The sequence below is a fragment of the Squalius cephalus genome, assembly GCF_949319135.1.
Source record: "Squalius cephalus genome assembly, chromosome: 2".
In the NCBI taxonomy this organism is placed as follows: Eukaryota; Metazoa; Chordata; class Actinopteri; order Cypriniformes; family Leuciscidae; genus Squalius; species Squalius cephalus.
The window spans coordinates 20,200,964-20,214,739 of NC_137123.1; the positions used below are offsets into that span (position 1 = coordinate 20,200,964).

The following is a 13,776-nucleotide window of genomic DNA, read 5'->3' on the forward strand; positions in this document are numbered from 1 at the left end:
GGACCCAAAGGTTGCGGGTTCAATTCTCAATACTGGCAAAATGGCTGTCTGTGTGCGTCTACGGTTTGCAGTGTGTGTGTGTGTGTGTGTGTGTGTGTGTGTGTGTGTGTGTTCACTACTCACTGCTCCTAATGTGTGTGCACTAATGGGTTGAATGCAGAGGACAAATTCCGAGTATGGTCACGTCACTTCACTTAAATATTGATATTTTTACCATAAAACTTTCAGAATATTCATTTGTTCCTCTAGCAAACACCCAGAACACCTTAGCAAACACACAGTAATGCCCTGGCAAGCATCCACAACACTGTAGCACTGCGGTAAGTGAGAAATGCACTTTGTGCTCACATGTTCTGCAGCAAATGTAAAAATGAGTTGAACAACGTTCTCTGGATCTCAGAGAAAAAATGAACCATGTCAAAGGAGGAACAAATGCTTCTGATTACCATTTGTGTGCAGGTTTGGCTATAGTTAAAAAGATCAAATTGTGAAAATGTCCTTTAAATCTACTGATTTGGTTTAGAGTTTGGTTTAAAAACATTTGCATTTAAAAACTCTTCACAAATCCAGTGAAATCAACACGTGTGTGTTTGAGCTGAAAGTGTTTGACTGAAGGAAACCGAGAGTGAGCTGGTAAGCAGCGAGGACAAATATTTTACCTATAAAAGGAGTTTTCTTCCTCAACTCCTCAGACTTTCATGTGGCTTGCCAGCGAAAAGAACAGAAATATGAAATCCCTAAATCTTATTGGCATCGACCCTGCAGCCCGATTGGATACACCAGCCTCCTTCTTCCAATGACTTTTAAATGTTTAATGCCACTCGCTCCTCTGCGTCCAGGAAATAGCCATTTAAAACGAGCGATTTGGAGACAAACGAACCGAAACAATCTCAAGATGCGAGATAACGGCCCCCATCATGGACGCCTGCCAAGGAGATCCAGTAACAGCAGAGGCAGAGGCAGTGCACGAGCACAACTCAACAGCATGTGGTGGAAGAAATGACAGCCGTGACCTTCTCAAACATAAATGTCTGCATGTTCATCCACGTTCTCCAGGAACTCCCGCCCCACGCGGTGTTAATTACATTGCTGCCACAATTACAGACAGAAAAGAGAAGAGATGCCAATCCCACGAGACCTCCGTTCAACCTGCGGGAAAAAAGCCCCGTCCTCGGCTTCAAACGCGAAACTTTCAAAGCCGTTTAATTCTCTGAGAGCTTGTGCAGATTTTCACAGCATAATGTTACTAGTCAGTAAGCTGACAAAAGTTTTGCTTTGAAACAAATTCCCTGTTTTGTGAATACTGATGCTTTGCATATGCCCCCAAAAAACCCTAGGCAACATTTACAGACTTCACAAAGAGAAATAATATATGACATGTTTGTAAATAATTCTCTCCAAGTCTTCCTCTGAAACACAAAATCCTACCTAGACAACTAGCTGAGCTTTGCAAAAGTTTTATCAGCAGTAGATTGATAAAAACCAACATACCGTGGTATTGTATGATAGTTCGTTTTATAATGATATGCCATGATATTAGCATGGTACTCCAAGAAACATCACAGAAAACTATGGTACCACCACATTACATTCCCAAAAACAAAGGTAATAACATAATGATATATATGTCCTGAAACATTGGTATTAGCATGGTAGCATGTCTAAAATCATAGTAATACCAAGGTATTTAATAGCATAGAAAGCATAAAACATTGATCAACGATGATCATTTTTCCATCTGTGAAGTTACATTAAAAATGCAATGAATACAGTCAAATTATTATTGGAAAACACTAATTTTTTTATGTTTCTAATTTAAAATTTGTTTTGATATTTTCTGTGGAGTTTGTGTCTAGGTGGTGTAACACTCTGGAGATAGTAATAACACTTCACTGCATTATATCTTCAAGAACAGTATAGTGGAATTATTTTTTAAATATTATTAATATTTGAAAAGCAGGCAATATCAGAAAGTATCTGTCAAAATATCATGAAAATATCATGATTGTCTGTTAGATCAGTATTTATTATTAATATTATCATTAGTATTATTATTATTTTATTATTATTTCAAATCATGTCAAGTAGATGTCAAAATCCAACATAAAAGGCCAAGACATTTGTTAAAAAAAATATATAAAATAATAATAATAATAATAATAATTGGGTACACTCCAGGAAATTTGATACTTTTCAACTTTCCGTTTTAGGTTTGACGTAAACTGACGTCAAAACTAAAATATAATTTTTAACTGCTTTAACAAACAACTTAATGTTTTCACTTCATTAAATAGATTTCATTCATTTTGTAATACTGTACAAGCATTTTTACAAAAATTTTGATTTTTAAAAGATTTTCCCTTTTTATATACCCTGATTTGACACTTGATTTGATTTAGAATACAAAAAAAAAAAAAAAAAAATTAGAAAATAGAGTTAGTGGGAGGAGGTGATTAAAATAACCAACAATACAAAAATAAAACTAATATAAAAATATTACTATATTACTACTCTATGTACAGCACTTTCTAAAGAGAAAATATCTAACAGCAATGATTTCTGATGGATGATGGATGCCAGAGCTGAATCCATTAATAATGGATGATAAAAAACAAAAAAAAAACATACCCAGACCACTTTTTCCTTATAATTCATAAGGAAATATCTTTATTTCTGAAGTCAACTACATACCGTTGAGTGTTAGACTCTAGATACTTATTCAGGCCAGTAGATTTACATGGTTTAAAACTGATTTTGACAGAACTGGACAGCTCCAAAACAGCCCTGCTAGTTAATCTGGCTTTGGAAACCGATCAAACCCTAGTCTTCCCGCCTGGAGCCATGCAGCATCCCTTGCGTTCTCTGGTGAAGTCAAGTTTTTAGAAGTATCTGATGGAAGACTGTCCTGTAAAATCGTTGAAGCTATTTCCAGACTTGTCAGTGACAGATGCTTATTAGCCACTTGTAGTCAGATGCTCTTTTTGTCAAAATGTGATTTGTGCTTCACTTCCAGCCGGATATTTGTCTTCTGACAGGACAGAGTAATGGCGTGTCTCATGGGCTGCTGTTGAACATCGTTGCCATATCTATAACAGATTTCTCTGTGATTGCCTTTGATTTGATTTTCTTTTGCCTTTTTCAAAATTAGTTTGGAATGCCTCTCATAAAAACACCCCTGCCACCTGACAGATATCACTAGATCATGCTTCCCGCCAATTCATACTTCTCTCTGTGACACCCTAGTCTCTAGAAGCTCTAAAAATTAATTTAGATGGCACTGTGTGTTTGAAGTAATAACTTTTGCAATTCCATTTGGTGCAACCAGTGCCCAACACTTCAGCTTTCAAGGTGCAATAAGTAGTGTTTATGTTTCATATATGTCTTCCGAAACTCTGATATAACAGTATTATCCTCTTTGTGGCCTCCACTAGAAGGACAGCCTAACAAACAGGCATTCCCTGGGACATGTCAACTTGTGAGGTGAGATCCTCTGGTGGTTTAGGTTATTAACTTAGTCAAATGCTGGAATAAGCTAGCCTGGTTTCTGCTACTGAATAAAATAGAAAAGGTAATTGCGACTTTTTATCTCACAATTGTGACTTTTTCCCCCTCAGAATGGCAAGATATAAACTTTCCGATAAATTGCGAGAAAAATAGTCAAAATTGTGGCATAAAAAGTCATAATTACCCTTTGTATTTTTTATTATTATTCCGTGGCATAAACAAGCTTCCATACTGGTCATATGCTTATGGTTAATAAAACTTATTTTTTGCACACCACTGATATGACTGAGACAATGTTATTTTAGTATTATGTATATACTATTAGAGTATGTATTAATATTTTGAATTAGCTTTCATTTAGATTTTAGATTAAGTTTTTTTTTGTTTAGTTTTTTTGCTTTTTGTCATTTTTATTCGGTTTTTATTTTTCTATTCAGCTTTAATTTATATTATTATTTCAGTTTTAGTCATTTTAATACTTTCAGTTAGTTGCCAAGGCAATTTTTTTTCACATCTTATTTTAGACTGAAAATGATTTTTAATAGTTTAAACTAAAGCGTGTAAAGTGGAAAAAAATACAAATTGCACCAAAAACTGACGCCAAACCTAAAATATAATTTTTAACTGCTTTAACTAACAACTTAAATTGGTAAAGATTTTTTAATTTTATTTTTGGGAATAGCATGACGGTGAGTAAATGATAACATATTTATTTTATATATGATTTTGCATATGAGATTAATAAAAAAGTAAAAAAAAAAACAGGAAGTATAACCAGCATGTGTTACATGTTGGATCTGTGTTTCCCCCCTTCATTGTGTTTTTGGTTCAGTCCTGTGACCTAGTGTTCCATGATTGTTCTAATTAGTCATGTCAATCACCTGTGCATTGTCAATCACCTCATTAGTTATCTTGTAACACACCATGTATTTATACCTCGTGTTCTCCTTCAGTCTTTGTCCGTTATCGTCAATATAAGCGTTTGAATGTATAAATGTTATTTCTACATATTCTATTAAGAGCAGGCGCGCTCAACTCTCAAAATAGTTTATGGGTGCGAGTAATAAAAAACGTTTATCAAAAGTAAAGATGAAAAACCGCACTCTCAGGTTCTATTTTCATACATTTATTATTACCATGTCCTCACAGACGCGTTTCGGCCTAAGCCATCATCAGTGTGTACACACTGATGATGGCTTAGGCCGAAACGCGTCTGTGAGGACATGGTAATAATAAATGTATGAAAATAGAACCTGAGAGTGCGGTTTTTCATCTTTATTTCTACATATTCCTCATCTCCATGAGCTTTGTCCTACACGTAACGTGACAGAATAACGGACCCTCAAAGTGAGTAAAAGAATGGACTTACCAGCTGTCCAACTGCTCTGCTTGGAGCAGGAGAAGCTTTCCCTCGAGTCTCACACCTGCGCATTCCTCGACCTGGCGTGCCTTACCTCCTTCCCTGACAGATCGCTGAGCGTCTTTTTCCTTACAAGCCTCAACGTGGAGACGAAGGCCCGCCTGCCCGGTGTGGGACCTCGGGGAAATTTCGCCCAGTATGTGGAGTGGGTGTTGGTGAACTGCGGCTCGGCATACACCATCGGCCCTGCTGGGGATGACGGAGATCAGCCTGCCGCGATAGACGAGCCAGTGCCGAGGATAAGGACGGAGAGTGTCATCACCACAGAGCCCGGACCACAAACGGAGTCTGACCAGGTGCGTGAGCCGGCAACATCGTGCGTCGCAGAGGGAGTGCTTGTGGAGCTCGAGGGCTGGGATGAGAGCCTCGCCCACACCACTACTACGTTGGATGAGATGCCAGTGGCCTCTGGCATATATTATAAGGAATTGAAGGACATTTTTGAGGAGAGCCTCATAGACTGGTTTGGCAAGGTAATTCCCGTTTCCCCTGTATCTCCAGAGTTCCCAGTATCTCCAGTGTCCCTTGTATTACCTGAATGCCTGCCCAGCCTCCCTCTCCCACCTCCTCAATCAGCCAGTTCCTCAGCCCTGCCTCCGCTGCTGTCCTTCAACCCCTCTGCAGCTCCCATATGTGTTGAAGACCTGCCATGTGTCTTCAGGCCACCAGCTCCACCTAGCCTGAAGGATCCCCTGTCTCCACCTCCAGCCTCTGGGCCCATCGCTCCACCTCAATCTGTCAACACTTCGGCTTCGCCTTGGCTCCTCCCTCCCAAGCTCCACAGGAAACCATCGGCCATACGGCTTCTCCAGGCTCCCTCGTCCCTCCGGCTCCGCCTTGGTCAGCCGTCGACCTGCCTGCACCTTCGGCTCCGTCTGAGTCCGCCTTTCCCCCGGCTCCGCCTTTGTCCCTGGTCCCACCGGCTCAGCCTCTGTCCTCTGGTATTCCGACTACACCTCAAATGCTCGTCGCCACAGCTCTACCTCAGTCTCCAGGACCAGTGGTCTCGCGTGGGCTCATTGGCTATTCAGCTTCACCAGGGTCTCCATCTGTGGCATCATCTCCGTCGGCCGTGCCCAGGGTGTCGCCTTCCAGCAAGTCATCTACACCATGGCTCCTCCCGCCTTCGACTCCGCCCTGGGGCCTCGTCCCGGCTGGTCTCTGGCATGTCATCTGGCTCCTCCTGCTCCTTGCTCCACACTGGCTTCTCCCACCATCCACTCCTCCATGGACTGTTTTTGTTTGTGCCCTGGACTTTTTGATTTTTGTTAGCTCCACGGATTGGATCACAAGCATAGTCCTCATCAAGTGGCTTCTGTATCTGGATAACATATCGGATCTCACAGCTAGTGAGACCCTGAAGTGGTGGGTTTTCTTTTAAAAACCGTTTTCATTCAGGGTACATTTTACAAATCTCGCAAAATGAGGAGGATGAAGAGGCTGCAAGTATCCGAGAACGTTGCCAGCTGTGGTGGGAAAAATGTGTGTTCTTTACAGAAAATGAATGGTACTGCAACTTTAGGGTGCGAAAGCAAACATTTCAGTATATTTGCGATTTGCGATGTACTTTGCACTCGACTGTCTCGCAAAATCACACAGCTACGTACAGCAATTCCTGGAGGAATAATGACAGTGGGCGGGGTTTTGTGTGATGTCCACCTGTGAATGCAGACACGATGGCTGGATTGCATTTACATCGCACTGAGATTCGATCACAATGCGTCCTCGACTACCTCCGAACCTGGACACGCTGATCGGATAACATACCGATCAGAAGCGCGTCTTGTTACACTTGTCTTTTCAATGCGTATGTGGACAACATCCAGATAGGTCGCATGTTAATGCCAAGTGTAAAGCAGTCCCTGTGTATTTATACCTTGTGTTCTCCTTCAGTCTTTGTCCGTTATCGTCAATGTAAGCGTGAATGTTTGGTGTTTCCCCTGAGAGTTTGGTTATTAAATGTTATTTCTACATATTCCTTGTCTCCATGAGCTTTGTCCTACACGTAAAGTGACAGCATGCATATCCATTGATATTTAAATAAGAACAAGACATTTAAATGCCTCTTTCCTGCTTTTTTTTTTTTTTTTACCTTGATTTACAAGTACACACACACACACACACACACACACACCTCACTACCAAAACAAGCTTTCTTTAACCCTTGTTTTGAGCGTTTTGGCCCGAGAGATACGGTGACAAGTTTCAGGAATTCTCCTGCTTTCAACTGCCATGGTAACGGATATTTTTCACATTATTTTGGGAAGTAATCCCTGCATTGTGACTGAGTGTACACACCATCAGCATTCCTGCAGCGCTGAATGCTCCCAGCTAATTCCCTCACATTAGACTCAATCATCGTCCATCACTTCAGCCACGGCACAGCTCCGTGTTGACAGCAACCTCGGGGAATCGTGGCAAGCAGATGCCAGAGGAGACACACGGTGTCCCGGCCGGAACGCCACACCGTTGCCAGCTGCCTCTTCCCACATACCACGGGGAAAGAACGGCATAAGCCACATAACTTATCCTGAGCTCATCATAAACAAGTCTCAACTGAGCCCCGGCATCAGGAAGCTCAGAGGGAATAAAGCACACTGTTTGACAGAGGTGTGTTTAAACAGACAAGTGTGCATTATTTGCTCCACAGCAACTGCAGCAAACTCACATGTGTATTTATAAGCATCCTTGTTGCACTACACTCTAAGGAAAATGGTTACATGGGGTTCTATATAGAACCCTAGGAGGTTCTTGACTCAATTTTAAAAAACCCTTTATTTCAAAAAGGTTCTATTATATAAGAATAAATATCTTAATTGATTGCATATTCTGTAACAAATCCTTCCCTCGCAGGTCAAAATGACCCGAAGGCCTAAAATTATACTTTTTTTTTCTTGTCCAAAAAGCTTATATCATTTAATTTTTATTATATATTTGGGAGATTTTTTATTATTTTATGTACCATTAAATTACTAGATTTCCTCATTCCTACATTCCTCACATTCTTTCAAATTAAATTCAAAATAACTTTCAAATACATGCATAACCAGTTCAGAATCTCTCACAGTGGGTCAATTTGGGTGTCTCTGCCGACCTCTTGTGGAAAAAAAATAATATAACATGATATTTCGTGACTTCTGCCACTAGATGACCTTATAGCTCTATATTGAGCAAAAGAGCTGTTCCGCTGGGTCCTAAAGTCAGTTCTTGAGTATCTCTTCAGTATGCATTCAGATACCCATATAGACATTCTAAAATCTTTTTTGTTAAAATTTTAGCATTTTATGTTTTAATTTTAAGCATTTTTTAGTTTTTTCTATGTATACTGAAGCATTCCTCTCATTCCATTCAATTCCTAAGGGGGTCGAATTGCCCCATGAGGGAAGAATTATATATATTTTTTTCTTATTACAACCACATAAACTCCTCGAATCCAGTCAATTTGTTTGTGTGTATTCGTGGTTCAAGTGCAAAAAAGTCCTAAGGTATTGGACCACTCGGATGAACACTCAATTTAAAAAAGAAAATTGTTCAAAATGAGTTTTGGGTCAAAATGTTATTTTTTGAGTTTGAGTTGAGTTGAGTGGTGTTCATAACATTTAATAAAAATACAAATTAATTACAATAAAATTAATTAAATAAATCTAAATCCATGAAATGATCCCATAGTGGAAACTCCTAAATGGTTCTATATATGAAGCGCCTGATAAGGGGCTTTCGCACCGGAGGAAGTAGCCACTTTTAAACATGTTCACACCGCAGGAACTGGGAATGATTTTAGTTCTAGGAACGCCTTTTAGAGGGAACTAAATTAGCTCCTATTTCTGAGTAGAGTCTAACCCAGCACAATAGGAATTACCAGTGTTTTAAGAGTGTGCTGATTGGCCGAATGCATGCCATATGAAACACAGGCATCCGCCAGAGTCCAGGCACTTCAACCATTCACAGCGTCCTAAATTCTCCAGTTGTTGACGTTGTTGAATGCCGCGCTTAAATGACTCCGCTGTCTGCCGGCTTACTTCATTTCAGAGTCACTACTACACCCGGGAAAATGGCCCTAGGGGAAAATTAAGTTCTCGGGGGACCCGCCCTGGTGGCTAGTTCCCACAACTGAGTTCCTATTACTATACAGTGAGAAAGCCCCAATAGAGCCTTTTAAGATTCTATATAGAACCTTTTCTTCTAAGAGTACAGCATAAAGTAGATTTACACACAATGCACCTGTTCTACACAATTCTAGCATACACTTTAACCAAAAGCTCAATGCAAAAATATTCATTTCGCAAATTCGCAATGCAAATTTATGCAAACGAAACTGCAAAAAAGTAATTCACAAATTTCCATTAGCATACAACTGCCTTTTTCAATGCCTATTCAATATTCAACAACTTGCCCTGTTGAAAAAGAGTCTGAACTAAACTGGTACACAGAGGTTAGCTAAACCTAACAAATGTCATTTACATATAGAAGTCTTAAAGGTAGAGAAGCAACAGCTTGTTGGGTCGGAGATGGTCATGGGAAACTAAATCGCAACTGTTTTTGTAATATTACAGTTGAATTTTAGGGGGAAACCATTCAAATGCTACAAAAGAATATGGAAATAGAATGTTTTCTGTGCGCCGTTGACTCTTACCGGGCAGGTCTGAGAAGAGCAGTATGCATTCGTTGAATCCGTTGGCCAGCAGACGGTCTCTTAGCTGCTGCAAAATAGCTACACCGATGCAAAAAGGGAAAGAGGAGTTTCCCAAAAGCAGAGTGTCCCACAGGTGGAAGATCTTGTGCAGGGGGAACACATCTGCGGAGGAAATGGGACAACAAATGACTTATTGCGAGTATAGTTTGCAGCCTTTGCACTGTAACAGCTGTGCATTAATCTGGTCAACAGGCATACTGTATCATAGCTGTTGCTATGTTGTGTGTTTTTGTAATTCCAGATTGTGTATTTTCAGATTCCAAAACAGGAACTATCCATGTTTATAAAAAAGAAATGTTTTTTTAATTTTTTTGATAATAAAAAAAAAAATCAGTTCTTTTATTCATTTTTGTTGTGCATTTAAAGAACGAAACTTATTGTTTGTTGTGTGATCATCAAAAGACAACAGAGCATAATTAAGTTATACAAAGTACAGTTTTTCACTGTTAATATTGTGCTATTCATAATAAAACAATAATTATTATATTATTAATAGCAATAAAAATAGTAGCAATAACAATAAAATATGAATAGAAAATTATTATTATTGTTTTAACCACAAAATACTGCAGTTGTTGCAATGTTTGATGAAACAATGCACAATTAGTCCATCAGTGCTTATTGTTTAGAAAATGAAACAGAGCATCTTGAAATGATCTTCTATATTTATTATTAATAAAAAATAACTACTATTACAACATTAACAGCATTAACAATATCCCTATTCAATATATATGATAAGTATTATAATTATTATTTTTGTTATTATCAGTATTATTATTATTATGTGTATTTTTACCACAAGCTACTGCACATTACAGTATTTTTGATAAAACAATGCATAATTAATCCATCAGTGCTTATTGTTCTGGAAATGCAAGTCTCTGAAAGAGAACAATACATGTTCTGATTATGTCTTTGAAGATAAACGCATATTTCATATTTCGAACCAAAATAAATGCGAATGCATAAATTACTACAGAGTCAATCACTTAAAAAAAAACACTATAATTAGTTAACATGGTTGGATGTCCTTCTATAGTTTTACCATCTGGATCATCTCAACACTGTTCAGCCTTCATGTAGAATAAACCATCCTCAAATTAATGTTGCTAGTCAACGTTATATTAGGAGGAAAAAAAATGACACTTTATAATAAGGTCCTATTTGCTTGAGATCTGCAGTCAACATGAGCCACTAATACTTACGTGTGAACATTGTAAGGAACCACGGGATCGCGTAGAGCTGAAAGGAACAGAAAGAAAGAATGTTCACTCTTGCACAAAAGCCGGTTCTACATGAGCAACGACGTGATTAATATGAATAAACAGCACGGGCCCTTTTATAATTCCCAATAAAACACCTCAGCTATTGTTCAATTCATCAGAGGAAACCTGTATTTGCAATTCAGGCCTGTGCTTCACAGCCCACTGTGAAACGAGAGGACGTGTGTGGGAGTGTAATGAACAGCGTCTCCCTCCAGCACCTGTTCCAACACTGCCTCTTTTCCCATGGTTCTGCTCGGTTGCGGTTGGGTAGGATGTATAATCCATTTCGGCAGTTGATTGGTGGCTCGGCCTCAGAGGGGTTTAGGGAGAGACGAGAGGACGAGTGTGAGACAGGCTTCAGTCTAGCCAGCCTGGGAAGAGCTCCATCTCCAACTGAGACAGACTGACCGCTGCTAGACATCACAAGTCGAATTAAGAGGAGACAAGGAGCTGTGCATGATGGGACGAAATACAGTGACATCCTGACACCCAATAAAGAACAACACATGCTACTAGGGGTGTAACGATATATCGCAATACAAAAATGCAACAATATGTATCGTGGATAGTGACAATATGTATTGTTCACCCAAAATGCAAATTCAAAAAATTCAAGTTTACAGAGTTTTAGGGTCAGTACTACATTAAACTACTATATATGATGTTGAATATAATGTATAATAATGCAATGAGGGAATATTTGTGGGTCCTGATAATGCCAAATGTCTTATATTACCAGTGAAAAGTGTCTATTTTAGTGTATTATTTTAAATATCTCTAGCCAGTGAAAGAGTACAAGCATATTAGTCAAGTCATCTTCATTTATATAGCACTTTTAACAATGGCGCGGGCCATTTAACTCAAAGGCGCGGGCGCGCGAGAGAAAAATAAAAAAATAAAAACTAGCTGAGCACACGGGTGGCGCGTTAACAGGCTAGCAGTAGCGAATTACTAAAGTGTTGTGCTAGTAGTAACGGAAGCTATGTCAGGTTAATCTGAGATGTTGGGTAAGCTGTATTTAGTATAAACAACTACAAATTGTAGTAAATGATGGTTCAAATCAAAGAAATACGAGGCTAAGACGGAGCTTACAGCACCGAAGCAAACAAACTCACAGCAGGCAGCGAGGCAGGAAAATAATCTAAAATTAGTCTAAAATAATTCTGTTTTCAGCTTCAGAATCATGAATATTTTTATTCTGGTTTCACCATTGTCCTGTGCATTGGGTTTCCTGCACTATTCCAAGCCTATTCATTTACACCCACAATGTAATACCAAATTTAGCATTTGAATCAACAGAATAATAAATAAACCGTTTTTACCATATGTCTTAGAGTATCGCAATATCGTATTGTGAGTTCAGTATCGTGATATGTATCGAATCATGTGTATGAGCGACAGTAAAAAGAGTAATATTGTGAAAAATTATTTCAATCTAAAATAACCGATTTCTATTTTAATCTCTTTTAAAATGTAATTTATTCCTGCGATCAAAGCTGAATTTTATGAAAGTCTTCAGTGTCACATGATCCTTCAGAAATCATTCCAATATCATATACAGAAAGTGACCTGGGAGAAGGGCGCCTTTAATTACATCATAACAAGCATTACCAAATTAGATCCAAAATTATGTTTGCTATTTTGCCTGAGCACTTCAATGGATGCTTCAAAAGGAAAGCAAAATAATGGCGGTTAGTTTTGGCGAAGAACGGCCTATCCAACATCACCAGAATGCCAACATGAAGCAGGACACAAAATTTTGCTGTGAATTTCAGGCCTTACGCTGCCAAATATAACAGCACTCATGCAGACATTACAGAACTGAGCCAAATCCTCAACTAACATCAGCCAAGATGTACACATGCCTCAAAGACACTTTGATAATAACAAGATAAGTCAAATCAAGATCAAATATTATCCCGACTGCAGAGAAAATTAAAATGACAACTATGGGAAGAAACGGCCATGGCTTGGTTACAACTTTTGTGAAGACAATATGACTGGCGTTTGCCCATGCATAACACACCACTGTGTTCCAGGTTGCTAGGGCATGAGCAGATGGTTGTTAGGGTATTCTAGGCAGTTGTTTTCTGGCCAAAGCTAACAAGACCCATCTTCTTCCAATAAAGAATGTAAAATGCTATTGCCATGGCCCCTTTAAAAGAGCGCAAGGTGACATTGGGATTGTGCTGACAAGAAAACAAACACTTCCAGATCAAACGCATTGGGAATTGGCAGGTTTAAGCATATATAATGGTCTTCTCAGAGCTCGGCAACAGTTACATCCTCTCATGAGTCTTTCTTTTCATTCTTACAGTCGAACCATAACAGCAGCTGTTCAGAGGCTGAACAGAACACCAGTTCTCTCCTCTTGCATCAAAGACCAGTTCAGTGTTGATTCCCACAACTCATCTTTTATTTGGACCCTCAATCATAGAGATGTCTCTGTGGAGGTCACCTATCCAACAGTGTAGAAAGACATCAACCCGGCGTTTTAAAAAATAAAGAGGGAGTTTGTGAATCCTAGATTGTTCCGGTCTGTGCGTGCTTGTGGAGAACTTGGCCAGAGCTCAAATCTCAGGGTCAGCTGTGTGTGAGAGAAGCTGATGTGTGACAGGACCAGAATGCATAGATGCACTCAATCACTAAGGAAAGGATCTGCTGTCAAAAAAACAGGGCTCATACCAGGGACGGATTAAGAGGCTGCCATGCCCTGGAGACGGACCTGTCTAAAGCTAGGCACATGCCCTGGTAAGCCCGCGCGTTAATCGGTCCCTTGCTCATATATATATTTTTACCAATAAATTTGCATGACTTTTGAGGTAAATATTCAGGACTAACCGTTCAGTAAAACATACGTATAAATGTAAAATAAGAGTAAAAATCCATCA

The 13,776-nt window shown here is 39.2% G+C and overlaps 1 protein-coding gene across 2 annotated transcripts in view; it reads right to left on the reverse strand.

Annotated features, from left to right (window-relative positions):
- The window catches only part of tbck (TBC1 domain containing kinase), a 60,905-nt gene that overhangs the window by 22,387 nt on the left and 24,742 nt on the right, over nt 1-13,776 (reverse strand). For both annotated transcript variants that reach the window (XM_079864726.1, XM_079864727.1), the window contains exons 21-22: nt 10,826-10,862; nt 9,558-9,719 (exon numbers count right to left, since the gene is read on the reverse strand). In XM_079864726.1, the coding sequence (XP_079720852.1) occupies nt 9,558-9,719; nt 10,826-10,862 (199 nt within the window). The remainder of the gene's footprint in view (nt 1-9,557; nt 9,720-10,825; nt 10,863-13,776) is intronic.